The 25,937-nt window shown below is 41.1% G+C and overlaps 1 protein-coding gene across 1 annotated transcript; it reads left to right on the plus strand.

Annotated features, from left to right (window-relative positions):
• Window positions 1-2,489: 2,489 nt before the first annotated feature.
• On the plus strand, window positions 2,490-19,544 carry TNMD (tenomodulin; the record flags this gene model as incomplete). The annotated part of the gene is made up of 7 exons (XM_082610899.1): window positions 2,490-2,537; window positions 2,704-2,835; window positions 12,223-12,363; window positions 13,018-13,119; window positions 16,661-16,814; window positions 18,690-18,856; window positions 19,335-19,544. The coding sequence occupies 7 exons, from the start codon at window positions 2,490-2,492 to the stop codon at window positions 19,542-19,544; spliced, it is 954 nt and encodes a 317-aa protein (XP_082467025.1).
• Between the last annotated feature and the right edge of the window lie 6,393 nt (window positions 19,545-25,937).

Raw genomic sequence — 25,937 nt, forward strand, 5'->3', positions numbered from 1 at the left:
AAACCCAAGCAAAGAATATAACATGTGAAAATGCCCTGTAGAGTAAAATAGCAGAGGGTGCTCAGAATCACTAAACCATAAGGTGTAAGGAAGGCATTGGAAGCATAGTGTGAGTAACATTGTTGAGGAGGTACCATCTAACATAATAAACATGGGTTTCTTCATAAGACTGCTCTCATAGCTTTCTTTTTCTTTTTTTAAGGTTGGCCAAAGAATTGTAGAACAACTAGAACCATGATTTATATTTCATAACTTCCATAATCAACTTCATGCATGAACATGTCAGCAACAGTTAGAAAATTATTTTTCTTCAAGATATTAGGATGTGGATGAAGTCCCACATACATACTCCATGGCTCTGCCCAGCTAAGACACCCAGTTGGCTCCATCTCTATGAAGGATTGTCCAAAATCAAGGCTTGGAGGGATTAGGCAGAGTCAAGACCATGAAGTGCCTATGAGGTCACCATAAGTAGCTTTGATTTAATAGACAATGAATAGACACAGAGGATTTTAATCAGGGGAGAGATTATCCTCAGATTTGAGTCCTAAAAAAGATCATCTTGAAGGAAGTGGATTGGAAGCAAGAAAACCTGTTAGGACTCTATTGCAACACTAAAAGTAACTATGAGAACCTCAACTAAGACAGTGGAACTTGAGGATAGAGAGAATAAGATTAGGAAGATAATTCAGAGGCAAAATTGACTGGATTTAATAATTGATTAGGCATGGAGGCCTAAATAGGCAAGAGAGGAAGAAATCAAGGATCATTTGGAGGTTTCTATTCTAGAAACTGATCATCATGCCATTTAGTGAGAGAGATAATGTAGAAAGAAGAGTATATTTGGAAGGAGAGATAATTAATTCCATTTGGAACATGTGGTATTTGAGGTACCCCTAGGATATCCAAATGGGGATGTCTAGCAGGTTAGATAGACCTATGGGTCTGGAGCCCTAAGAGCAGCCTGGGTTAGAGATATGGACTTGAGACTCATCAGAGAAGATGACAACCTAAACTAAGGCTTTAAAAGTCAATATAGGGAGAAAAGAATGGCTTTGATAGACGTAAGAATTTAGAATAAAAAATACCTGGTCACTGATTGGATAAGGGAATGTGACAAAGAGAGGAGAGTCTAGGACAAACCACAGGTTTCCAGCTTTGGAAGCTGGGTGAGTAATGGTTCCACTGTTACGGACTGAATTGTGCCCTGCCCACCCACCCAAATCAATATGTTGAAGTCCTAATGCCCATTATTTTTTACTGTGACTGTATTTGGAGATAGGGCCATTAGAGGGGTAATTAAGGAAAAGTAAAGTCGTACAGATAGGCCCTAATCCAGTATGACTGGTGCCCTTATAAGAAGAGGAGATTAGGGCATATACATGCATAGAAGGGGAATACCATGTGAACATGAGGAAAGCCATCTACAAGGCAAGGAGAGAGGCCTCAGAAGAAACCAACGCTGATCTTGGACTTCTAGCCTCCAGAGCTGTGAGAATATAAATTTCTGTTGTGTTATGGCAGCCCTAGCAAACTAATTCAGCCACCAAGCAAGATTAAGAATATGGGAAAGAAAGTAGGTTGGCGGAAGTGGTTGTGAAAAGAAGAGTTTGATGTGAGACATGTTGAGTTTTGGGATTACTGAGGTCCATCGAGGTAGAGATATTCAAATGGCTTTGAAATTCAAAAGACAGTGGAGTTATAGATACAGATTTGGAAATCATTGATATATAGGTGATATTTTAAACTGTGGGAGTGGATGAGATCATCCAAGAAGTGTATATATAGAATGAGAAGATCATCAAAGTTAGAACCATAAGGAATATCAACATTAAGAAACAGATTGAGGAAGAGAGCCTAGGAAAGGAAAATAATCAGAGAGAGAGAATGAAGAGAGAAAGAAAACGTATAATTAACCTTTTAAATCTCGTTTCTGATTATAATTAGTTGACTACCTATTGATCTCAGTCCTCAAAGAGCTTTAACATAGTGAAGAAGGCACTACCTTATTCATTCCTGAATCTCCTACACCAAGCACAGTGCCTGCAATAAATATTTGTTAGAGCAAATGGAATTGAAATTAGAACTTCATTCCTTTTTTTTTGTTTTGTTTGCTTATTTCTGGAGTGTGCAGTGTGTGTTGCCACTGATATTTTAAGTTCATAGTGAAAAATCATTTCAACGTGTCCTAGGCTTGGTCCCCTTCCAAACCAACCCCCAGGACAATAGTTTTCATTATAACCTTCTGTCTTTGCCATTCTGGATGGAATTCTGTGCACAGAAGTTATATACATATATGGGTACATCTATGTAACAAATTGCAGCACAGGAGCCCCCTGGGCTCCCTCAGGCTCTGGTATGACATATTTGAGCCATATAAATTCAGCTTCTCCTCTGGCATCTGTTAGCCGACTCACTTGCAACTCCACCTCAGCAGTGGTCTCTTAGTCCTCTCAAAGCAGGGAAAGAGTGCTGTGTGCTGAGAGACCATGGCAAAGAATCCTCCAGAGAACTGTGAGGACTGTCACATTCTAAATGTAAGTTGATTCATATTTTTTATTCCCTTTTGAGCAGAAGCATGGCTTCACAGATTTATCATATTGCAATATGAACATTAAAAAGTGAAACCAAGTGACTTTGAATTATGGCTTGCAATATTAAGGGCTATTGTGTATTGTTTTATTCTCTCTGTTCTTTGCTTAGGCAGAAGCTTCTAAATCCAAGAAGATATGTAAATCATTTAAGATTTGTGGACTGGTGTTTGGTATCCTCGCCCTAACTCTAATTGTCCTGTTTTTGGGGGGCAAGCACTTCTGGCCTGAGACACCCAAAAAAGTGAGTAAATGCACATTATTATCCAGTGTTTCTGTTTTGAGTTTGATTGAATTTAATTAGTGATTGACATGTATATTACTCTGAAAATGAAAGTCATTAAGTTCTTTTTGTGTATATTTTTTGGTGGTATGAAAATCTCAGTCAAGGTTTGCTCTCTCTTTTTTGCCTAATTATTTTGGTAAAGGAAAAATATGTTTTCTGCATTTTGGTTAGTAATGATAAGATGTAGAATTACCCATTCTTTTATAATGTTTTATAAGGAGTTAAGATTACTTGCAGAAGCAAAATTTTTACTGTAAGAAAAAATATTTTCCATCTTTCTTTCAATTATCTGGGCAGAAACTGTTGGAAAAGTAATTATACTACCACATAAGAAGAAACCACGAGAAATGGTAGTAAAGGATTTTCAGAGATTATGTTTCTGACTTAATGCATCTGCTGTGAGGACAGGCAGCAAACTCCTTTTCAGAAGGAGCAATTCTCATACCTGAATTTATGTTTATTTGTGACTCAAAAAATAAAACCGAAAAATCTAGAGCTTTTCAGCTTCTCACGAGCCACAGTCGTTGGTGTCCCACTGAAATAGTAATGCTACAAGGTAGACAAGTGACACCAAGTCATTAATCACAGATATCTCATAATGCTTCTGATACTATGGTTATTTGGTGAAGCTTGGCTGGCCATTGTAGTTGATAGTAGTGTACCTTAGTGTTATTGTTACTCCCGGGCTCACACACAGTGGCTAAGTTTAGATGTGACCCAAAGAAAATCATAGCCCCTTCATGCCAACAATTTCCATTTGAAAGAGAATTAATAAATGTACAAGCTATAAACTGTGAAGATGGTTTTCTGGCTTTGCCACATTTTTCTCTCTGCACGTAGGATGTTGTTGTTGCCACCATTATTATTAATTTGTTGTCATGGGATGCTCATTTCTATTTGATAACAGACGTAGGAAGGGAAAGGCAAAAATCCAGGAGGGAGGATAAAATACAAGAAGATAATGGATTGGTATGAACCATTAGGAGTCAAAGGAGTGATAGGAGCAGAGAGGAAAGAATATGGATCAAAGAGGAAGGAGAGGCAGGGGGTGAGGAAGTGTAGAAAATAGAAAATCAAGTGGACAAGTGTCCAAAAGAAAACAGAGAAGTAAGGCGTAGCCACCTTTGGATTCTTCACCTCTGCTACCATACCCACTTTCATTTAGTACTAGAGGCTACCTTATCAAGTTTAAGTCAGAGGGAGAATGAATAGCAAACTTTGTTTACTTGCTTTTTTATTTATACCTTGTTCCAGAAAGGATTTCATGCATCATCCATTGCCTATAGTTAGCCCTTTCTCTTATCTCTCTCACTGCTCTCTGCTTCTGAACTGCTTACTGTTCACATGTCTTTCTAGAGAAGCCACCTATATTCAGACTAGCAAGGTGGGCAAAGCAAATGAGATCAGGAAAGAAACAGCAAATGAATAAGAGTGCCAAGATGCATACCAATCCAATTCTGCTATTACTTAGCTAATTCCCAAGGTAACATGCTGTCCCACAAATTGAATCTTGGATGCTCTTGACAATTACAGATGGGTTAGAGGAGAATAAACCCTTTCATCCTCCATGGCCATAATGTTCTTAGCTGGGTGTAGTAGGTAGCTAGCCCTTCTAACCACCCATACATGTCTGCCTAAACATGGGGCCAGATGTTTTTTCTAGTTTTATTTTAGCCATTGGAATTGCAAATTCTATTTTGAAAAAGTTTATGTGTTTTTCTAAACTTACAATGCTATTTGTCTCGGTGCAACTATAAATGACTAGGTGGGGACCTTGCTTTTATCTAGCAAGGTGCCAAGCTCATTAACAGAGCCCATGATCTCCTCTGCTTCTGAATTATATCATCTTTGCTTCTCATTCCAGTTCACTTTTTAATGCATTATAAGGAGCAATCCTGTGATTCCTCAAACCAGATGTAAAACCTAGTCACTGCATGCACAGAAGAGGTGAGGTATGCTACCAAATAAAGTTTATCAAGAACCAAATCTCTCAAGAAGTAATCCGTCTTAGGATGTGATTTTTAGCAAAGGGATTCTCAGAAATGAACAAAATCATTTCAAAGTAATCTGGCAAAAGACGATAAATAAGTGTCTCCTGGGGCAAGTTTTTCCATGATGAACAAAGGTTGTTTGTTCTCTGTTCCAATGGGGAGTTACAATTTATTGGCTTTGATATTTAAGTCCCGGCCGTCCCCACAAGACCAGGCTGGGTCCATTGCAAACTGAGGAACCAGCTGGAGATGTGGATGCTCCACTAAGCCCACTACCTTTAGTTCCCAGACAAAAAGCCCCAGGGAACATCTGTTGTTTCCAATGGCTAGGGCTGCCAATAAGCCTGCCTCGGAGCTGACTTATGATTGCTGGGAAGCAAAGAGTACTCAGATTGCTCTTGGAAGAAGATTTGCAGAGGAAAAGAATCCAGGCATCTTGCACAAATTAAAGAGGCTCCCCTAAAGAGTATGGCCTGGCAAGAAACAGCAGTTAGCAGATTAAAACCCAGGCTCTTCTGGACTTTCCTTTACAAGCCTGTGGGACCTGTGGGGACTCTTGGGGCCCTTGGTGGAGAGAACCAGTGATACTGCTGTGCTTATGGATGACAGTGATGTGTTTGGCATCCCGGGACTTTCTCCAAGTTCTTAGCATTTGCTCCTCTAGCCTCCGCCACACATCCTTTTTATTTTGCTTTTTGACATCTGTTTATAATTAAGTGTTTATTTAACATTCCACATCTGGTGTTGACATTTCCATGCCAGTAATTTCCCCCCTCCTCCTTCTATTACCTCCCACCTTGGTGTGGACAAAATATCCAGATTCTTGATCTAAAACGGGGAGTAAGCCATGATGGACTCCCTCTCCTCACACATCTCAGGCATGAGCACATACACACACGAGAGAGAGAGAGAGAGAGAGAGAGAGAGAGAGAGAAAGAGAAAAGGATGAAAATAAAATGAAACAAGGAAGACTAACTTTGGGAGAGCTGTTGCACTCCCTTACAGGCTACATATCCCCAACCCACAGTCACATATAGAAGCCACTTGAGCTGAATGAAAGCCAGTCCATCGAGTTCTGTATTCAGCTTTCTCAACCAAGCAGAGGACCTATTTAGTCCCAGAGATTTTGAGAGAGCATCACAAGGCTTCACTTTCAGGCAGTGACTGCCCAGACATCTTTGAAGCAGATTCCCAAGAGAAACATTCTTGCTTAAAGCTCCCTGTATTACACATTGAACCTGAAACAATCAGAAATCAACTCCCCAGCTAGTTCATCCAACATAGAGAAAACAAGTCAGAAAAATTTCAGCCTTTCAACAAACAGCTGATAGATGTAACACAGACCTTGTAGCCTATCCCTTCCAATCCTTTGTAGAATGAGGTTGAAGAAGAATAAATTAAATTAATGGAATGCTGCCCTTCCTGTCATATACAGGAACCGCCTGGTGACTTTAGGGCTATTTGGAAAGGCTAAGTCCTAAAGCCCACACAGCAATCCACAGATTCCTGGGGATGTCTCCTCAACATCTGCCTACTACCAGGATGAGATGAGAAGGGGTAGGATAGGTGGGCATCCATCTGACCTCCCCCTCACCTCAACTGCAGATGACCATTAAAAGAGTTTTACTCAAGACTGCAAGCCCAACAGCACTCTAGGCTGAAAATCTCTTGCTCAGAAAAAGCACTTTCCTGCTAATTCTGGATCGGGCTTTCCTGTGTCTATTCCTTTAAGTTGGCCAGAGACCAACTTTCTTCACTCCCCGCCAGGCACATGGGGGATACAACTTTCTTCCCCGAGTTCCCTGCACTTTCCTACACAGCAGTTTGATAGGTAAAATGTGGGTCTGGAGAAGCATTTCATCCCCTCAAGGGAAGAGACGGAGATGGAGCTGAAATCTCTTTAGCAGGGGGACTGGGCTTCACCAGATGGTGCCACGTCAGCGTTTTTAAAAAGACTTCATTTTATTTTCCTCTCAAACCATTTCAAGAGCAAAGTCCACCCTTGTCCAGCCACTGTCACGGGCTAGCTCTTGGTCTCGGCTGCCAAGGGGCAGCATCGATTATGTAGAGTAGGACTCCGGCTACTAGGGGCACATTTCTTATTCAGTTTCTTCATTCTCCTAAGGCATTTGCTGGGCAACTTACTTGGTACCAGCCAGAAAAAACCTAGGTCTTCAAAGGGAGCTGTCCTTCAGCGGCTGAGCGAGGGATTGGGGCTACTGTAGGGAAAGCGGCCCAGGAAATCAACAGGGAGTAGCAGTCCAATGGTTCAACCTGACAGGTGTTAGCCAAATCTGAACAGAATTGATTTTGTCAAACTACTATAAATAAAATAAATAAACAACAAGGACCTACTGTATAGCACAGGGAACTATATTTAATATCTTATAATAACCTATAAGGGAAAAGAATCTGAAAAAGAATATATATATTATCATATATTTTATATATATGGATAACTGAATCACTTTGCTGTACACCAGAAACTAACACAACATTGTAAATCAACTACATTTCTTTTTTTTTTTTTTTTTTGCGGTACGCGGGCCTCTCACTGCCGTGGCCTCTCCCATTGCAGAGCACAGGCTCCAGACGCGCAGGCTCAGCAGCCATGGCCCACAGGCCCAGCCGCTCTGCAGCATGTGGGATCCTCCCAGACGGGGGCACGAACCCATGTCCCCTGCATCGGCAGGCGGACTCTCAACCACTGTGCCACCAGGGAAGCCCTACATTTCAATTTTTTTAAAAACTGATTTTGTCAACTATTCACCATTGCATTTGGCAATGGGTGAGAGATAAAGATGGGAACTGAGCCTCCAGAGACACTTGGTGACTTGTCCAAAGTCACACAGCTTGTAAGTGGCAGAGTTGAGGCTAAGACTAGGACCTGGTCTAGGGAGTCTTTTCACTATTCTTCAGCTGCATTTAAGAATAAGGAGTGGTGAGGGTAGTGGATAGGGAGAAACTTCCAAGCCAGCTTGAGGATCTAGATCAGGGCTCCCCAACCCCCAGCAGGTACTGGTCTGCAGCCTGTTAGGAACAGGGCGGCACAGCAGGAGTTGAATTACTGCCTGGACCATCCTCCCCCCACCCCCGGTCCGTGGAAAAATTGTCTTCCACGAAACCGGTCCCTGGTGCCAAAAAGGTTGGGGACCGCTGTTCGACATGAAAGAAATGGGTTTTTTTCTTTTTGAAAAAGAGGAATGTCTGTGCTGCCTATGCCAGTTTTTTTCAGGACTGAGAACTGGTGACTGAAGATGCAGGAGTCCAACTTTGCATAAGAAACAATGTGTCTGCTCTGTGTTGGTTAAAGAAATACCCAGAGGCCCTTTAATTCCCACAGGCTAGGTTGGTAATAATATAATACAATGCATTCCCTTCCTTTCCTTCCAGCCTAACGCCTGCTAGCCAGCTATTCTGAGCATGTATTTCACCTTTGGAGAGTGTACCTCAAAAACAGACAGTAAGAAATGAAGGTGGAGAGAAGAACAGCTAGATTAATCATAGGCTTCAAGAAACAAACCTAAGCCAAATGTCCTCAGGTCCCTTTCAGGACAAGCTAAAGCTACCTGCCCCGAAACAGATCCATCACAATGAGGTCTGAGGCAGCTTTACTTTTTATAAAAATCTTTCTTTTCTGATCTCAGAGATTGTCACAAATTGAGGCCAGAAAACACAGCAAACTGTGAAAGGAGGATGTTAGGGCTCATTTGCTGCCTGAGTGGAGAATTTAACTGGACTGAGGAAAGAATTCCTGAGCAGGGAAGAGAAATGAGTTTGTGTTCTCTCCACGTTTTGTCAGTGTGGTCTTCTTACAGCCCTCACTCCTTGGGGTTCACCACATGTCTATCTCGTTTTACTTCTGAGTCATATTCCACCCATTGGTTTACCTGTCCAATGCCAGTGTTCTGGTCCTTCATAGTTGAGACCAGCCTTACGTGTGGATGGAGTGGGAACCCATTTGAGTGCTGCTGCAAAGATGCCCTTGCCATTTATGTATCTCTTATTCCTGGTGCCATTGTGCTTAAAAACACCATTAGTAATTTATTCCTTTGAGTTAAGTATTGCACTCATTTTTTTTTAACAGACAAACACCCATCACTAATACCTTAGTGTGAGATCAGTTGTCAGATTGATTTCTTCTTTGATATAAGGTACCTGAAGCACCAGGAGATTCCTAGATGTCCAGACAGGAGACAGAGGAATAGAGGGAGATGGAAAGAAGAGGAAAGGCTGGGAAGGTACAAAGAGGGCAGGAGATAAAAAGAACAGAAAAGGGAAGCTAGAAGCAACCAAAGATTAACTTGCCCTAATGTGCCGGTTTGGTGGAAGTGTACTTCTCATCATACTCTGTCCCTGCTCTGTCCTTCCTGGAATAAAGCTGAGCTGGAGGCAGTCTGAGATGAACTACTGGGAGCCCACTCACACTTCTCACAGACCGGTCATCCTTCTCTGCTTTAGTTTGCACCTGGAGTGGCCAAAATCCATTTATTCCCTCATCTCCAGAAAGACCCTCAGCCCCTGAGCCAATGAGCTTAGTAGACAGAAAAGTACTTCTGAAGCCAAAGGCATGAGCTCAGTCTTCATATGGGCCAGTGAAGCTTGCATAGCCATTACCCAGGCAATGTGCTCCACAGGGACCCGGACGAGACAGTATGTCTGGATTTGCTCAAACCCATCCCTAAGCAGTCCAAAGTGGGCCACCGGCATCATCTTCCTAGACAAAGGACAGTCTGTTCCAAAAGGGCAGCTTTGATAGTGGAATTCCATCTGAGTGAATATATAGCTCCCTATCCCCCCACCCAGATTTTACATATAAATGAAGTCATTCTGATCCCACTACCATTACTAACAAAAAGGCAACATGCTAGTGAATGAATACAATCAGAATGGACCCCTCCTCCCCTACCAAAAAAAAAAAAAAAACCTCTTTGAAAGAACGCTGAAAATAATCAAGATCTGCTGAGCTTGGCAGTTTCCAATAGTTTTCATCTAGCAAGGTGTCCAAGTGAAGTGCATTGCCAACAGTGCAGGAAAACTCATTCCACAGAAGTACACTGAAATCCTAAATGTCACCAGTATGGTTCCATAGTCTTCTACCAATGATTGAAAATACAGGCTGTATTTTCTCTTTTGCCCAGGTAGGCAGTGTTCCAACATCCCCCAGTCTCTAACCTCATTTTTCCGTGCAACAATCCATCAGTTGTGCTACTGATGAAACAAACACTCCACCCCACCCCCAATGACTAGTGGTGTCGACATTTGTCTCAACAATGGATAGTATTTCTAAAGAAATTCCCCCCTGTTGGGAGATCTGACAAGGCTGGATCTGAAGTGGATGCCTCTCTCCTCTACTTAGGTCAGGCCCACTGAGAGCTCAATTTGTTGCCATAGGTAGAAGTTTCTCAAGCTGGCTGCAGAGATGGAACTGAGGACAAATTTATAACTAGAAGCCAATAGCAAGTCTGAAGGAATTTTCTACCTGTCACAAAGCAGGCCAGACTTGCTGTGTTAACTCTGCAGTTACTGGAAAGTTCTAAATACTCTTTTCCTTCCCCTTTTAAACTATGATCTCTTAAAAGAACTTGCCAATGCTCAAAATCTCTCTTTAGGAAGATGAGAATTTGCCACTGGTGGGGAAAACGTATTCAACATATACTTCAGCTCTAACCATGTCCAAGGCACTGTAGGGCAGCAAAAAGGTAAATGACATTGTCTCTTGTTTTCCTATTCAGCGACTACATCAACTTTTTACACTTGAAGTATATTGCTTCTAAAAACCCTTCCAATTTGTTTTTCTACTTGAGGTGGGGAAAATTTGACCAGGTTATACTAACATTCAGTCACAGATACCGGCAGACATTAAAAAACAACCCAACCGGGGCTTCCCCGGTGGCGCAGTGGTTCAGAGTCCGCCTGCCGATGCAGGGGATACGGGTTCGTGCCCCGGTCCGGGAAGATCCCACATGCCGTGGAGCGGCTGGGCCCGTGAGTCATGGCTGCTGAGCCTGCGCGTCCGGAGCCTGTGCTCCACAACGGGAGAGGCCACAACAGTGAGAGGCCCGCGTACCGCAAAAAAAAACAAAAAACAAAAAACAACCCAACCCAGCACAAGCAATACAAGACTACCACTGGGAACAGTATCATTAGAAAGCAACAATGGCCCTGTAGATGACTTGTTTTTTCAGGCTTTTAGTTTACCAAATGTTTTTCATAAGGAAAAATGAGAATGAAGAAACTTGATAGCCAAAGGCCTCCTAACAACAGGGATAAGATAGACTTCCACATGGCACCATCAGGTCTGGCCTGGTTTGTGACAGGTAACAAATTCCTTTAGGTTACTTATTTGCTTCTAGCTATAAACATGTCCTCAGTTATAAGTAATGGGCTTATTAATAGACTGGGATACTCTATGGGACTGGTCCTTTTGGCCCTTAGAAATATTGTCTCTTTTAGAGGGTAGGAGAGAGTCTGGGGTTTTGTTTCAACCGCTCAAGAGCAACCTGATATGCAGCTTTGCCAAGGCGATCTTCTTGGGAGACTCCATATCACATAGTGCATATTACAATTCACAGCTGTTGAATTCTATATGCAGGAGAACCTGGAGAACTTGAAGTCAGCTGAATCGGGTTTGGAAAAGAAAAATCAGGAATCGACTGAATGAATTTGGTTAGCCCATAACAGAAAAGGTTAGGGGAAGGCAGTAAAGGTTCCCTGGAGCTTAAAGGACAAAAGGAAGCAATTGAGGTCAAGGTAAGACGATTATCTAATGCTCACCAAGGAGAATGGTCTTCAGAGTTTTCAGAGTCTAAAAAGTACAGATCCAAGACTGTTGAGACAATATTAAATCCCTGGATGGATAAGATAAAGAGCAATGCCTAAGCATTCTAAATCTGTTCAAATCTCTTTCTCAGCCCTAGTGAATTTCACAGGGAGTAAGTGGGTGACTACTGAGTACTTAGAAAGGGAAGTGGTAGCTTAAAGAAGCAGTATAGGTTTTTGGTGATTCCTCTGCTTACCACAAGTGGAAAACACCTTACAGGCTGCTTGCAAAATATCATTTGCTATTTAGTCAAGGCTGCCAAGAAAACTGTTGGAATTCTTAGTAATTAGTTCAGCAACTTGGCTTGAATACAAAATACTGGCTCTGAAGGGATCCCCATATCAGCTCCAGTGCCAAAAAACACCTCACTTTAATCTCGAGTCTCAGAGAATTCCCAACAGCAAGCTGCTGAGATGGCACCTCTCTGCAAAGGCTCTGGAAAAAGAAGGTGCCCCAGATATTACCCAATTAAAGTGTCTTATGAAGGGACATACTGAGTATCTTAGAGCTTGTTTTCCTCTGTTCTCCCAGACATATGACATGGAGCACACTTTCTACAGCAACGGAGAGAAGAAGAAGATTTACATGGAAATTGATCCCGTGACCAGAACTGAAATATTCAGAAGTGGAAATGGCACTGATGAAACATTGGAAGTACATGACTTTAAAAATGTAAGTTGGGGGCTTCCCTGGTGGCACAGTGGTTGAGAGTCCGCCTGCTGATGCAGGGGACACAGGTTCGTGCCCTGGTCTGGGAAGATCCCACATGCCGCGGAGCAGCTGGGCCTGTGAGCCATGGCTGCTGAGCCTGCGCATCCAGAGCCTGTGCTCCGCAACGGGAGAGGCCACAACAGTGAGAGGTCCGCGTACCACAAAAAAAATAAAAATAAAAATAAAAATGTAAGTTGGATATTTTCCCCCTAAAGCTTCCCACTTAAAATATTAGAACATTTGAGTCAAGTTAAAAAGAGCCTGTAGCGCGCTTCCCTGGTGGCACAGTGGTTGGGAGTCCGCCTGCCGATGCAGGGGACATGGGTTCATGCCCCGGTCCGGGAAGATTCCACATGCCGCGAAGCGGCTGGGTCCGTGAGCCATGGCTGCTGAGCCTGCGCGTCCGGAGCCTGTGCTCCGCAATGGGCGAGGCCATGGCAGTGGGAGGCCTGCGTACCACACACACACAAAAAAAGCCTGTAGCCTCCATTTAATTTATAAGACAAAGCTTTCCCTTTGAATTCAAATTTTGCCGGCCTGGGGCCCTGACAAACCATGAAACTCATTAATTTTGGCTATTTCAGGAAGTTTTGTTATTTTTTGTCTGTTTTATAGGGATACACTGGCATTTACTTTGTAGGCCTTCAAAAATGCTTCATCAAAACTCAGATTAAAGTGATTCCTGAATTTTCTGAACCAGAGGAAGAAATAGATGAGGTATGTAAGAAAAATAATAGTAATAGTAAAAGCCATAATTTATTGGGGGCTAACTCTGTGTCAGCCATTGTACTAAATGCTTTACCCTCATTTGATTCTCACAACAACCCTATAAATAGGTCCTATTATCATCCCCATTTTCAGATGCAGACCAAAAAGTGACTTGTCCAAGGTTACACAGCTAGCGCAGAGCAGATTGGGATCTTGAACTCAGGCCTTTCAACAAACCGAAAGTTCATGCTTTTAAGTCCAACACTGTACTTTTATACCCGGGTAACCATTATGTACATTTGCTTCCAAACCAAACATTTCTGGTAAAAGGGGTGAGCTGGACGAACAAAACCAATCCTGCCAAAGATAAAGTCCTGAAAAAAAGCCCCAAGCCCACCTGGATCCTTGCCACTTTTGTCACACTGTGACATTCACCTATTCTAAAGATTTTAGATCAACACTACTGTATATAAAATAGATGACCAACAAGGACCTACTGTATAGCACAGGGAACTCTACTCAATACCTTGTAATAACCTATAGGGAAAAAGACTCTGAAAAAGTATATATATATATATATATATATATATATATATATATATATATACACATATATATATATAAAATATAACTGAATCACTTTGCTGTATACCTGAAACGAACACAACATTGTAAATCAACTATACTTCAATACAAAATTAAAATTTAAATTAAAAAAGATTTCAGTTCATTCACCTTACCATTTTATGCTGGCTGCTAATGGAATAGTCCACCTTTAACATATCACTAGGAAAGACAAAAGGAAGGAAGGTGAGAACTACAGTATAATACAAATTCTCTGAAAGCACACTCCCAGGCCATGGTGAGGTAACCTAGGGCAGTGGTCCACAACATTTTTGGCACCAGGGACCGGTTTCGTGGAAGACAATTTTTCCACGGACTGGGGACAGGGCATGGTTCAGGCGATAATGCAAGTGATGGGGAGCCATGGGGAGCAGCAGATGAAGCTTCACTCGCTTGCCCACCACTCACTTCCTGCTGTGCATCCGGGTTCCTAAGAGGCCCGGGGGTTGGGGACCCCTGACCTAGGGCACCAGTGCAATTGCTGAGTGGCCACTATAGGCCTAGTGGGAGATGGAGGATTATTGCCTAAAATACAGCCATCAGTAAGGCCCAGGAGACTTAATTTTTCCCTGATATCCTGACTGTAATTATGGTATGCTGCTATCTATGACAGCATACCTCCACTGTAGCCAGAAGAAACAAATATTGGGTTGGGTTGATTTGTTTTAGTGTTTTAACTGGCAAATCTAAACTGAGATTATGCCAATGGCACAGTGGCCACTCTATATACTGTAAATACCTCTTTCATTTTCTTTTGTCTCTCCCAGGTTCTTTTTCGCTTTTCTCCTGCCCAACTCTCTCCATGTTAATTCTCATCTACCCATTTATCTTTTTCTTTTACTTTTCTTATTTTGGGGGGTGAGGTGGTGTGTGGATCACTTTTTTCTTTCCATTACCCAAGTCTCAGGGTTGTCACTGGCTCCCACAGACATGATATTAGTCTCCTCATGTCCAGAGAAGTTACACACCCTGGTTCCTAGAATTTCTAAGAAAAAGAAGATTTCCCCCAAAGACGATGCTCTGCTCCCAAGGTCTATGGCAAGTGAAGTTTTAGAGATTTTTTTTTTAATGAGCCTAATTTGGATGCATCTGAGGAACAGAACAACTTCCAGGATATTAGGGATTACTATAGGGGGCAAAAGTAAGATGAAAAGGAGAATCAAGAAGATAAAAAGCTGTTATATCCAATATCATATGCTGCTTTTACAGAAAATAATGTAAGCATTTGAGTAGGGCCAGCCAGCAATGACTTCCCAAACTGACACAATAAGATTTATTTTTCTGAAAAGGTTAAAGGCTGGGACTTCCATGGCAGTCCAGTGGTTAAGACTCTGTGCTTCCACTGCAGGGGGACTAAGATCCCACATGTGTCATGGCAAAAAAAAAAAAAAAAAAAAAAAAGTTAAAGGCAAAGGCCCATAATGTCTCATTTTGGCCCTAATTTATTCTTCAGTTAATATTGTCAGATTGCCTAAATAACACAAGTATTCATCTCATGATAGTGAAATTGCTTTATCTTCAAGAAAATCCTATTTTTTTAATTCAGGCTACAGATTTTTTTTTATGCGACAAATTTGTGGTCCTGAATGACAAAAACCCTCTTATTCTGCACTTCCCTCACCACTGTATCCATACTTTGTACATGATAAAGATGCAGAGCAGGTATATAAATAGCCCTGATTTTGCTAACAAAGCTAGTCAACGTACCAACCTCATTTTATACAGTCCCTTTCAATGCATCCTAAGTCTTTACAGACTCAAGGGCAAAGGAGCTAAGATGAGAGTTTTAAGTGACTAGGAGAAAAATTATACAAAGCCATATTTCAAAGAATAAAAACACCGAAATCATAAAGCTAGAAAGAAACAAAAGGGAAAAGGAAGAGCCTTATTAAGAGTAGGGGACAAAGCGAGAGAGTGGCATGGATATATATACCCTACCAAACGTAAAATAGATAGCTAGTGGGAAGCAGCTGCATAGCACAGGGAGATCAGCTCGGTGCTTTGTGACCACCTAGAGGGGTGGGATAGGGAGGGTGAGAAGGAGGGAGATGCAAGAGGGAGGGGATATGGGGACATATGCATATGTATAACTGATTCACTTTGTTATAAAGCAGAAACTAACACACCATTGTAAAGCAATTATATTCCAATAAAGATGAAAAAAAAAAAAAAGAGTAGGGGAAAAAATGTCAAAGCCCAGGAGACAAATGATTAAGAGCTAGGTATACAAGACAACTACTTCCAACACTAGAATCAGAAGAGAAGGGGACATTCTTGACAATATAAGAGAGGCTACCTAAACAAAAAACATTCTGTGAGACAAATTCTAAGCATCTAGAATGAAAGGAGTAAAATAGTAGTAAGGCCAGTGAAGTCACAAGTTAGACCTGACTTTGAAACAAAGTATCTTTGGTACTACAACTATACCATTAACACACAGTCTTGTAAAACCAAAATGTTAGGTTCTGTTGCTTCTTCAGTGATTTCACCAATTTGGATTATGGGAGTGTTTTTCAGCTTGAGATCAAATTCAGCTTGCAATCCTAGTTGTAAACCTAAAACGAGGCAGGCACTCACAACATCCATTTAGAAGAAAGAAAACAAATGTAAATCACTCAGTGTTCCAGAAGCCCAAATTAAAACATACATGGCCCAGTGGGCGGCCCAGAAAATGATGGAAAGCCTTCCTGACTTTAAGGGAAATGGTAGCAGAGAAGGCTCCTGTTTCAGTGAGCAGTCCTACTGTTAGACGGGAGAGGGAGGGACCAGTTGTTAACACTCCCAAGGGCATCTACTTCACTGGGAGCTCTGGGACTGGAATTATTATTCAGACTCGAAATTTGGTATTTTCCAGGATCCCATAATGTCTCACTCATTTTATTAATTTCTCTGCCTATCCCCACCCTGAACTACTTTCTTCTCTCAGAATGAAGAAATTACCACAACTTTCTTTGAACAGTCAGTGATTTGGGTCCCAGCAGAAAAGCCTATTGAAAACCGAGACTTTCTCAAAAATTCCAAAATTCTGGAGATCTGTGATAATGTGACCATGTATTGGATCAATCCCACTCTAATAGCAGGTATGGCCTCCTTCTCCTCCTCCTCCTCTGTTTTCCAAAGTCAGTAACAGGTTAATGTTCCCAGCATTCAGAGACTACACTTCTAGGAAAACAAATGATCAGCTTATATCTTCTTTCATGAAACTGTACATGCTGACTGCCAGTGAGGAGGGAATTTTTCACAGCCAAGTTATAAATCAGATAAATTAATGCTGAGAGGCTTTTAAATATCCCAGCAAAGGTAATGCCACCCTAATGTGAGTAGTGATAGCGAAAAGCTAATCTGTCTCTCTTTGCACATCTATATTCATTGCAGTCGGGCTACCAGACTATGGCTCAAACCACTGTGTACCCAACCCAAGAACAGAGGAGAGAAGAGCCAAAACAATGCTCTGTTGCCTCAAGAAGGATTTTCTATGTCAAATGGTGGCATCCTCTCTGGATGATAGGACAGTCACTGCAACACAAATTTCTCTGTGGCTATTTTAGGAATCAGTATAAAAGTAATTGGGTGCTAAAGGTCCAGAGTAAAAGACTCCAGCTCGGGCTTCCCTGGTGGCACAGTGGTTGAGAGTCCGCCTGCCGATGCAGGGGACACAGGTTCGTGCCCCGGTCCCGGAAGATCCCACATGCCACGGAGCGGCTAGGCCCGTGAGCCATGGCCACTGAGTCTGCGTGTCCGGAGCCTGTGCTCCACAATGGGAGAGGCCACAACATTGAGAGGCCCGCGTACCGCAAAAAAAAAAAAAAAAAAAAAAAAAAGACTCCAGCTCTCAACTTCCAGTCAGCCCAGAGAGAGGGCAAAGTCCCTGGACATCTTACTCTGCCCACCTAGTATAGAATTTGGCCTCCCTCATTCTGGACAGCATAGATTACTACATTTCCCAAGAGAGAATGCTCTAACCAATGCGGGCATCTATTGGTACTCTTTGGCCTTAAAAAAAGGCAACTAGGGACTTCACTGGTGGTGCAGTGGTTATGAATCCGCCTGACAATGCAGGGGACACGGGTTCGATCCCTGGTCCGGGAAGATCCTACATGCCACGGAGCAACTAAGCCCGTGAGCCACAACTACTGAGCCCTAGTGCTGCAACTACTGAAGCCCATGCGCCTAGAGCCCGTGCTCCTCAACAAGAGAAGGCACCACAATGAGAAGCCTGCGCACCACAACGAAGAGTAGCTCCCGCTCCCCACACCTAGAGAAAGCCCACTCGCAGCAACAAAGACACAACCAGCAAACAAAAAGCAACTAAGTGCAATTACTACAACTTCTGCTTCAACATTCTTCTCCTAAAGGACGTTAGTGGAAATCATGATGAAATCTGAACAAAGTGTGTAGTTTAGTTAATTGTATTGTACCAATGCTAATTTCTTAGTGTTGATCATTGTACCGTGGTTATGTAAGATGCTAACATTAGGGGGAATTGGGTGAACGGTATACAGAAACTCTGTACTATCTTTGCAACTCTTCTGTAAATCTAAGATAATTTCTAAATACCAAGTTTAAAATTTTTTAAGACAGGAAAGAGAAAGGATGAGGAAGGAGGACAGAGGGCACTGAATCAAACCAGGTAACCAAAAAAATATTTACTGAGCACCTGCTGTGAGTAAAATCATTGTGGGAGACACCAAAGTCCCCTGCCCTCAGTTATTAATTTAATATGCTAATAAGGCAAAGCAGTAAGTGATGCCAAGTGAGCAAAGAAGTCTATGTACATGGGAATGGTGAAATTTCTTTTGGAAGATCTCCGTAAGATATCAGTTGCAGGAGCTTGGAAAAGTGGTTCATTCATGCCTAAATGATGGCAGTGAGAAGACACAATGAAAATCTCTATCCCCAAATGCTAGTTCCCCAAGCAAAGCAGTTGTGTCACAACTTTGTGTTTATTACCTTAGTTTCAGAGTTACAAGACTTTGAGGAGGATGGTGAAGACCTTCACTTTCCTACCAATGAAAAAAAAGGCATTGAACAAAATGAGCAGTGGGTGGTCCCTCAAGTGAAGGTGAAGACCCGTCATGTCAGACAAGCAGCAAGCGAGGAAGAACTCCCAATCAATGACTATGTGAGTTCTGTTCACGTTTATCTTGTTAGAGGAAAAACAAAGAGCCTTCACAAACTCACTACCCCTCAGATCAAAGTCACTGAAAGGATAATGGTCATTGTTTTAAGAAAAAAATATATAAGAAGCTTGGAATCCCTAGAAGACTCATTCAAAATCAATCTTGTCAATATCCTGTAATATACAATAATGGAAAGGAATATGAAAAAGAATATATGTATAACTGAATGACTTTGCTGTACAGCAAAATTAACACAACATTGTAAATCAACTATACCTCAATAAAGTTGTTCTAAAATTTTGTTAATTAAAAAAAATAAAATCAAACTTGATCTAATCCATTGATGTATCTCCAAGATCAGGCTCAGGAACTTAATTGCTCACCACTCCCCAACTCCTATAGTCTTATACTCCTCCTCTGCTTGGTAGACCTCTTCCTAGTGAACCTGCCCCCTCCAACACTGGCTTCTTCTTCTTTCAGACTGAAAATGGAATAGAATTCGACCCCATGCTGGATGAGAGAGGTTACTGTTGTATTTACTGCCGTCGAGGCAACCGCTACTGCCGCCGCGTCTGTGAACCTTTACTAGGTTACTACCCGTATCCATACTGCTACCAAGGAGGGCGGGTTATCTGTCGTGTCATCATGCCTTGCAACTGGTGGGTGGCCCGCATGCTGGGGAGGGTTTGATAGCAAGTCTGAGCTCAAGTGCTTAAACTTCTGGCAGCCAACATATAATAAATGCATGCTATTCAATGAATTTCTGCCTATGAGGCTTTTGGCTCCTGGTAGCCAGTACTCCGGAATTACTTGTAGGTAATTCTTCTCTTCATGTTCTAATAAACTTCTACATCATCATCAATGGCCTGATTGCTGCTGAACACACTGGGTAAGTGTTTGTTAAGAATATTCCCTGCAACTGAAATAGAGCAGATCTGTCTCACGTGGAAGACAACAATGAAAACTTGCATTTCATCAGGTTTGGAGAGTAGGAAAGGGCAAAGCATAAGGATTCTCAAATACTGTATTTTACTAGGCTGTATTGAGAAAGTGGAAATAGGGGCTGATGATAAAATGACCCCATAACTGATGCATAAAAAATGTGTCCTTTTGTGCATACCCCAGTGTTTAATTATGTGAGAGACATATTGTGGACTTGCTTAAGCATCTCTTAAGCCACTGGACAGGCAGTGAGTCACAGCAGGCCAACACTAAAATATTCTAAGTGCTCAGACTCAGCAAAGGAGAAAGCTAACCTAGCAAAAAGGTCCCAGGCTCTCCTCCTGTGAACAAGAACTCAACTTTGGACAAATTCAATACTTCATAAACTTCAGGTGTGACTTCTCTTTTAGATCAGTGTCTGGTTACATAACTTTCCAAGGCAATAACCTGGAAAATGGGGACCCGTAAATATCATTCACAGAAACGGGCATTATAGGACATTACTGAAGTGAGGAGTCAAATGGGATTTTTTTTTTTCCTCCAAAACCACAAAAACTAGCAGTATGGCACTTTCTTAAAAGAAGGGTAAGGCCTAGTTTTTGATCACCTGATACTTTGCTTGGGAATAGGAAAAGGGGCAAAGCAGAGAGGAGAAGAAGTGGTTAGAGGGTAATGTTAAATTTGGAGTCCCAGCCAGTTCTAGTTTCAAAATTCTTGTTATACCCATTTGTCACCCCTTCTAGTTTCATTGGAAGGTAGCCCCTTCATTGCTCAACTTCAAAGTTATTGTGTCATGAAAATATCTGTCTGGCACTTTCCATTTTCAAAGAGTAAAATCTTCAAGATGCCTGTGGGCCAGGAGTCATTTTCCCCCACTGAACAGTTGAGGAAGCAAATAGAAGCAGATTTGCCCAAGGCTGAGTTAAGATTAGCCAGTCATTAACTCATAATTAACATACATGCCATACTTAGATTACCAATTTTCACAGGATGAGAGCACAATAAAATATATCTAACAATGCAACATCACTGAAAATATTTTCTTTCTTTATTCATGATTTAGAAAACATCTGATAATTTTGGAATACTTCATTTATCATAATGGGCATTAATTTGTAGTTGAAATAGAAAAATGTAAAAGATAGGAGATTAATTTGAGGTTGTATGACTTTATAATGTTCTCTATAATTTTTAAATAAATTTTTCATTTTTAACATTGGTTTTTAAGATTGACCAATAATTTTAAGTTCCCGTGACACTCAATTTGATGCAGTCTACATTGTACTATATATACTACGCTCTGTAGGGGATACAAATGAAGTAGAAGGCATACTCCTTATTGCCCAAGAAAAATAAGATGCCCAAGTATACAAGCCCATATACAGAAACTTATACACAACTAACTACAGTTGTATATGGCATGCTATATACATGTGTGTGTGCGCACACACACACACACACACACATACAAGAATTATAGAAGTTTTCATATCACACGTGAGGGCTAAAGGTTCCTACTCACATTAATTCAGGAAGCATTTCTTTTTCAAGTGCGATACCTTGACCTCCACATAATCTCACACTGGGAAAATGTGGATCCCCTTAATGAAGCAGACCATGAATTTCAAAAGAAAATACAAGGACATGCTAAAAAAAAATTCACATCATCTCACACTTAGGGAAAAAGAAACCAAAACAGCAAACAAACAAACCCAAACACATGAGTCTGTCACTTCATATAGGCCTAGGCCAGGTTGGACAAGAAGAAAGTACGGTATTACTCTCCCATCATAGACTTTTGCCCCTTATTCAAGGCATGCGCAGATAGACTCCTTATATCATGCCTTATACTTCCCTCAGACCAACCCCACTGAAGCTAGAGTTTCCTCTGTTCCTTCCACCACCCTTCCCTAAGGCCAGCCTCTCATCACAGGGAATGATGCCAAAGGAGCTCTGACCTCCCAGGCCAGAGACCTTGCAGTAGTTTGTTTTGTTTTGTTTTGTTTTTCCTCTGATCTTTTTTTTTTAACATCTTTATTGGAGTATAATTGCGTTACAATGGTGTGTTAGTTTCTGCTTTACAACAAAGTGAATCCGTTATACATATACATATGTTCCCATATCTCTTCCCTCTGGCGTCTCCCTCCCTCCCAGTTTTAATGTATCCCTGTGCTCCACTCCAGTCGCTCACCAAATACTTCCAGCTTGTCCTCTTAAACCACCACTCAATTTATGCTCTGGTCCAGGCCACAGGTTATTTCTTTGCACAGCTGTTACAACCTCCTCCCTGCTGAAGTTCCCAGGCTACAGACTGAAACGAGAATAAATGCTTTTACACAAAGTTGATTTTCACTTATAGATTTTATGAATGCCATTTCCTTCCCTGAAAGTCCATAATATGTACTTACTATATTAAAGATCGGGCCTCACCTGCAATCAAATAGTCCTTCCTCAAACCACCCTTAACCACCATCCCACATCCCTTTTATCTTCCCACTACCCTACCCTCCCCCTTTGCTTATCTCAGGTACATTAGCTTCATGCTCTATTTGTGCAGTCATCCCACCTCCTTTACAGAGTTTTCTCTCACTAATTGGAAGAGATTTAAAAACCCCATTTTTCCTTTTACCTAAACATGAAACCTCAGCCTTCTCTACTTTATTCTATGCCTGTATAAGTTAATATATCACTCAATGCACATACCATTTACATATGAGTTTAACCTGCAAGTTCTTTTCTAAAAAGGGCCCATACTGTCTCCCATTTTGCTCTGTCCAGAACCCAGCACAGTATCAAAAGCATGTAAGTGGTCTTTAATTTTTTAGTTGAAAGCAAGAAATGATAAAGAAGAGAGGGAAGAAGGTAGAAGAAAAAGAGAGCACAGCTATAAGACTCTTCAGAATGTCATTACAAAAACTTGGCCTTGAGTTCTGTTGAAATTTAGGATGAAAGTTCTTATCTTACTTAAATCCATTTTTGTACTTCTTATCTTTTGACACACTCTGTTTCTACAAGTATGAAGAATTCCTCTAATCCCAGAATGATCAGAAGCATCGATGATGGCCCACAGCTCAATTATCTATTTCCTTTATACAAATGCAGGCTTTTTGCATTTTCTTCTCAATTTTCAATGACTCCATGTATAAAAAAGAAAAAAAAAAGGCAAAAAACACATCTGCTGTGAAATCACAGGAACTATCACATCACCTTTTAGATTCTTTGGGAATCTAACTTCCAATCAAGATGAGTCAGGTGAGGTGAAGTTATCCATTGCTCCCACTCAGCAGAAGGGCACTATGCATTAGTGTGCTCAGTGCCTTCCTGCACACCTAAAATGGCTCTTTGGCAGGACGAGGGGCAAAGGAAATCTATTTTGAGTCTTTATATATAAGGCTCACTGTCTGGCTGAGCCCAAAACTGTCACTTTGGCTCCTAAAGTCTAACGCTGAAAGCTTACTGAGATAAATATGGACCTTCTCATTCAGGCTGTCAGGAAATGCGTGGATCTATTTTATTTATACCCTTAAAAAACGATTTCATTTTGGCTTTCCTTTTTTGAAGAAGTTTCATTCCATGGCTTAATTTTGCTGACAACATGCTGTTTCCTAACAAGAAAGAAAAGTGGTTCCATATTAAAAACCAGGTATGAATGTACACACAAAAATTATTGTCTGTGGCTCATTCAAAAATCCTGCTTCTAAGTCTCCTCTGGTATCTTTAATTAATTTGCCTGAAAGCTACTTACCCAAGTACTGCAATTCAGATCAATAATCAACTCTGGCATTTCTAGCCTAAGGAGTGAATAGTCACTTGAATACTTAGTGCTTTGATATTTGGGTCCCATTTGCCTATTTTTTCTTCCATGCACTTATTTGACACTCGAACCTATTGTCCTTGCTGAAGAGGCTCAGAAAGATAGAGGCGCATTGAACCACAGGAAACCAACCAAGCCACAATAAATCCCTCAACCAAACCAAACAAATAAACACCAGTGAGTCCATAGTGCTGAGATGAACTCTAACAGTTATATGAATATATTGTTTATATTTATCCTTCCCTGCTCGTGCTATCATTTGCCATTCTGAACTTTCCACTGACAGCAGTGTTTCTTCTGGTCTTACAGAGATGTTGGCTACTAAAACACAATTCAAGCTCATACCCATATCAATCATCAGTGAGCCAAGAACAAGACATTTGCCAAAGGTAGGGGATTTAGAGTCCAGGCCCTAGTTATGGTTGAGTTGCTGAAGCAGAGAGTAAAAAGCAGCAGTGTGACTAGCTACAAATAGAACACAGGGACTTGAGCTTGTTTATTTTGCAAAGGGGCCCAAGTGGCATGTTGACCCACAAGTTCACTGTGTCCACTGAAATCCATCCCTTGGGGTAGGGGTTGCCTCTTCACAGCAACGTTGCCCTAGCCCTGTGTATCTGTCTGGTGTACCACCGTGATGTAAATCCCCCATGTTCCCAATAATAGCTTTTGATGTTTTGGTTATACTAAATCATATCCTGTTCAAATCAGAATGGTTTGTGGTTGACCTTTTACATTTTCTGTTCCTCCAGACTACTTCTCTGTGTGAGAGCGTCTTTCTATCACGGCCATGTCAATCTAGGGTAACTGTTACACTAATATGATCAACAAGATAGGAAGAACCCAGCATTTCACTCTGCTAGATACTGTGCCATGGCAGATAGGTTATCCTCTTTCTTGTCTATTCATTCACAATATATTTGGAATGAAAAAAATCCGTGCCCTCTAAACAATTAAGAAAGTATAAGACAGATTTTTTTTTCGGAAGGATTCAGGAGAGCAAGAATTCTCCATATGCTCTCAGAGACCAAGAACTTATCTCTTTCAAAAGCCAACAGTGACGGTTTTCTCAGAATTAACCTACCAATTTTGCTAAGAGATACCACAAAGCCCTGATTTCCAAAAGATGTTTGTCCCTTAAAATCAAGTTCAGCTGCATATAACAGAAAATCTCCAAATGACATAACTGAAACAAGGTAGAAGTAGGTAGTCCTTGTACCATCCTCAGTATATGGTTTCCATCCTCAAGGACAACTCATGATTTGAGCTAACTCCAGTTCTAGTCATCATGTTTACATTCCAGATTGTCATCACAAAGAAGCTGGTCAGGACAAAAAGCCACCCTCTATCTTTTTAGGGAGATTTCAGCTTACATGTTGTCAGCCTGAACTTAGCCACATGGCCAAATGTAGCTTCAAAGGAGACTGGTAATAGTCTTTGTTCTGGGCGCATTATCACACCAAATGAAATCATGATTCTGTTACTGAGAAAGAAGTGAGAAGTCATGCTGGGGGAGGCAGTTGCCAATATTGGCCACACAAAATAATTTGTTACAGGATCTAGAATCCCTATTATTAAAGTCATCCTTTTTGCATTAAGTTGCTGTCTCTCAAAATCTCTGTTAAATGCAAATATTACTTAGAAAGTGGTAAAACATTAACAAATGAAGACCCATTACCATATGATCACAAACAAGTCTATGAGACTTGTTTCTCTGAAGAATGTGGTCATAAGTAAAGGGAACCAAAAATATTAATGGGGAAACAAAAGAACATGTTAAGAAAAAGCATCCACAGGACACTACAGGTCAAAAGGCTGAGGGTAGGGAGAGAGCCAAAACCAGTTTTGCTTACTTCACAATTTTGCTGAGGACTAACCCCACACATCTAAGTTGATACAATGGAACACACTTGCTGTAGCCTGTAGATTATAAACAAAGATAGTATGTCACAAAGCCAATAACTATATGTACCATTATCTCTTGCAAGATTTTTATTTGTTTTTCATTTTTACCAGAAAAAGGGTGGAGGAGACGTACAAGGAGATTTAGAACTGGTTGGAAAGAGGAGAGAAGAAAAATACTTTCAAACCACTATAGCTCTTATTTTGGAATCAAAATAGAGCACTGTTTTGAAGAAAAGCATGGGGATAGGTTTTTCTTTTCAAAACTCCTCATCAGTTTTTGGAGGAAGGACTTTATAAAATGAATATTTTTCATCAAAGAAGTTTTGTTTTGACAGACAAGCTGACTAGAGAAAGTTCATCTTCTACATTCTGGGGAATTAAAATGTATCTAGTAGAGCAGAATAAATTTCATGCCACATCATATA

This window comes from Mesoplodon mirus (assembly GCF_964341445.2).
Source record: "Mesoplodon mirus genome assembly, chromosome: X".
NCBI lineage: Eukaryota > Metazoa > Chordata > Mammalia > Artiodactyla > Ziphiidae > Mesoplodon > Mesoplodon mirus.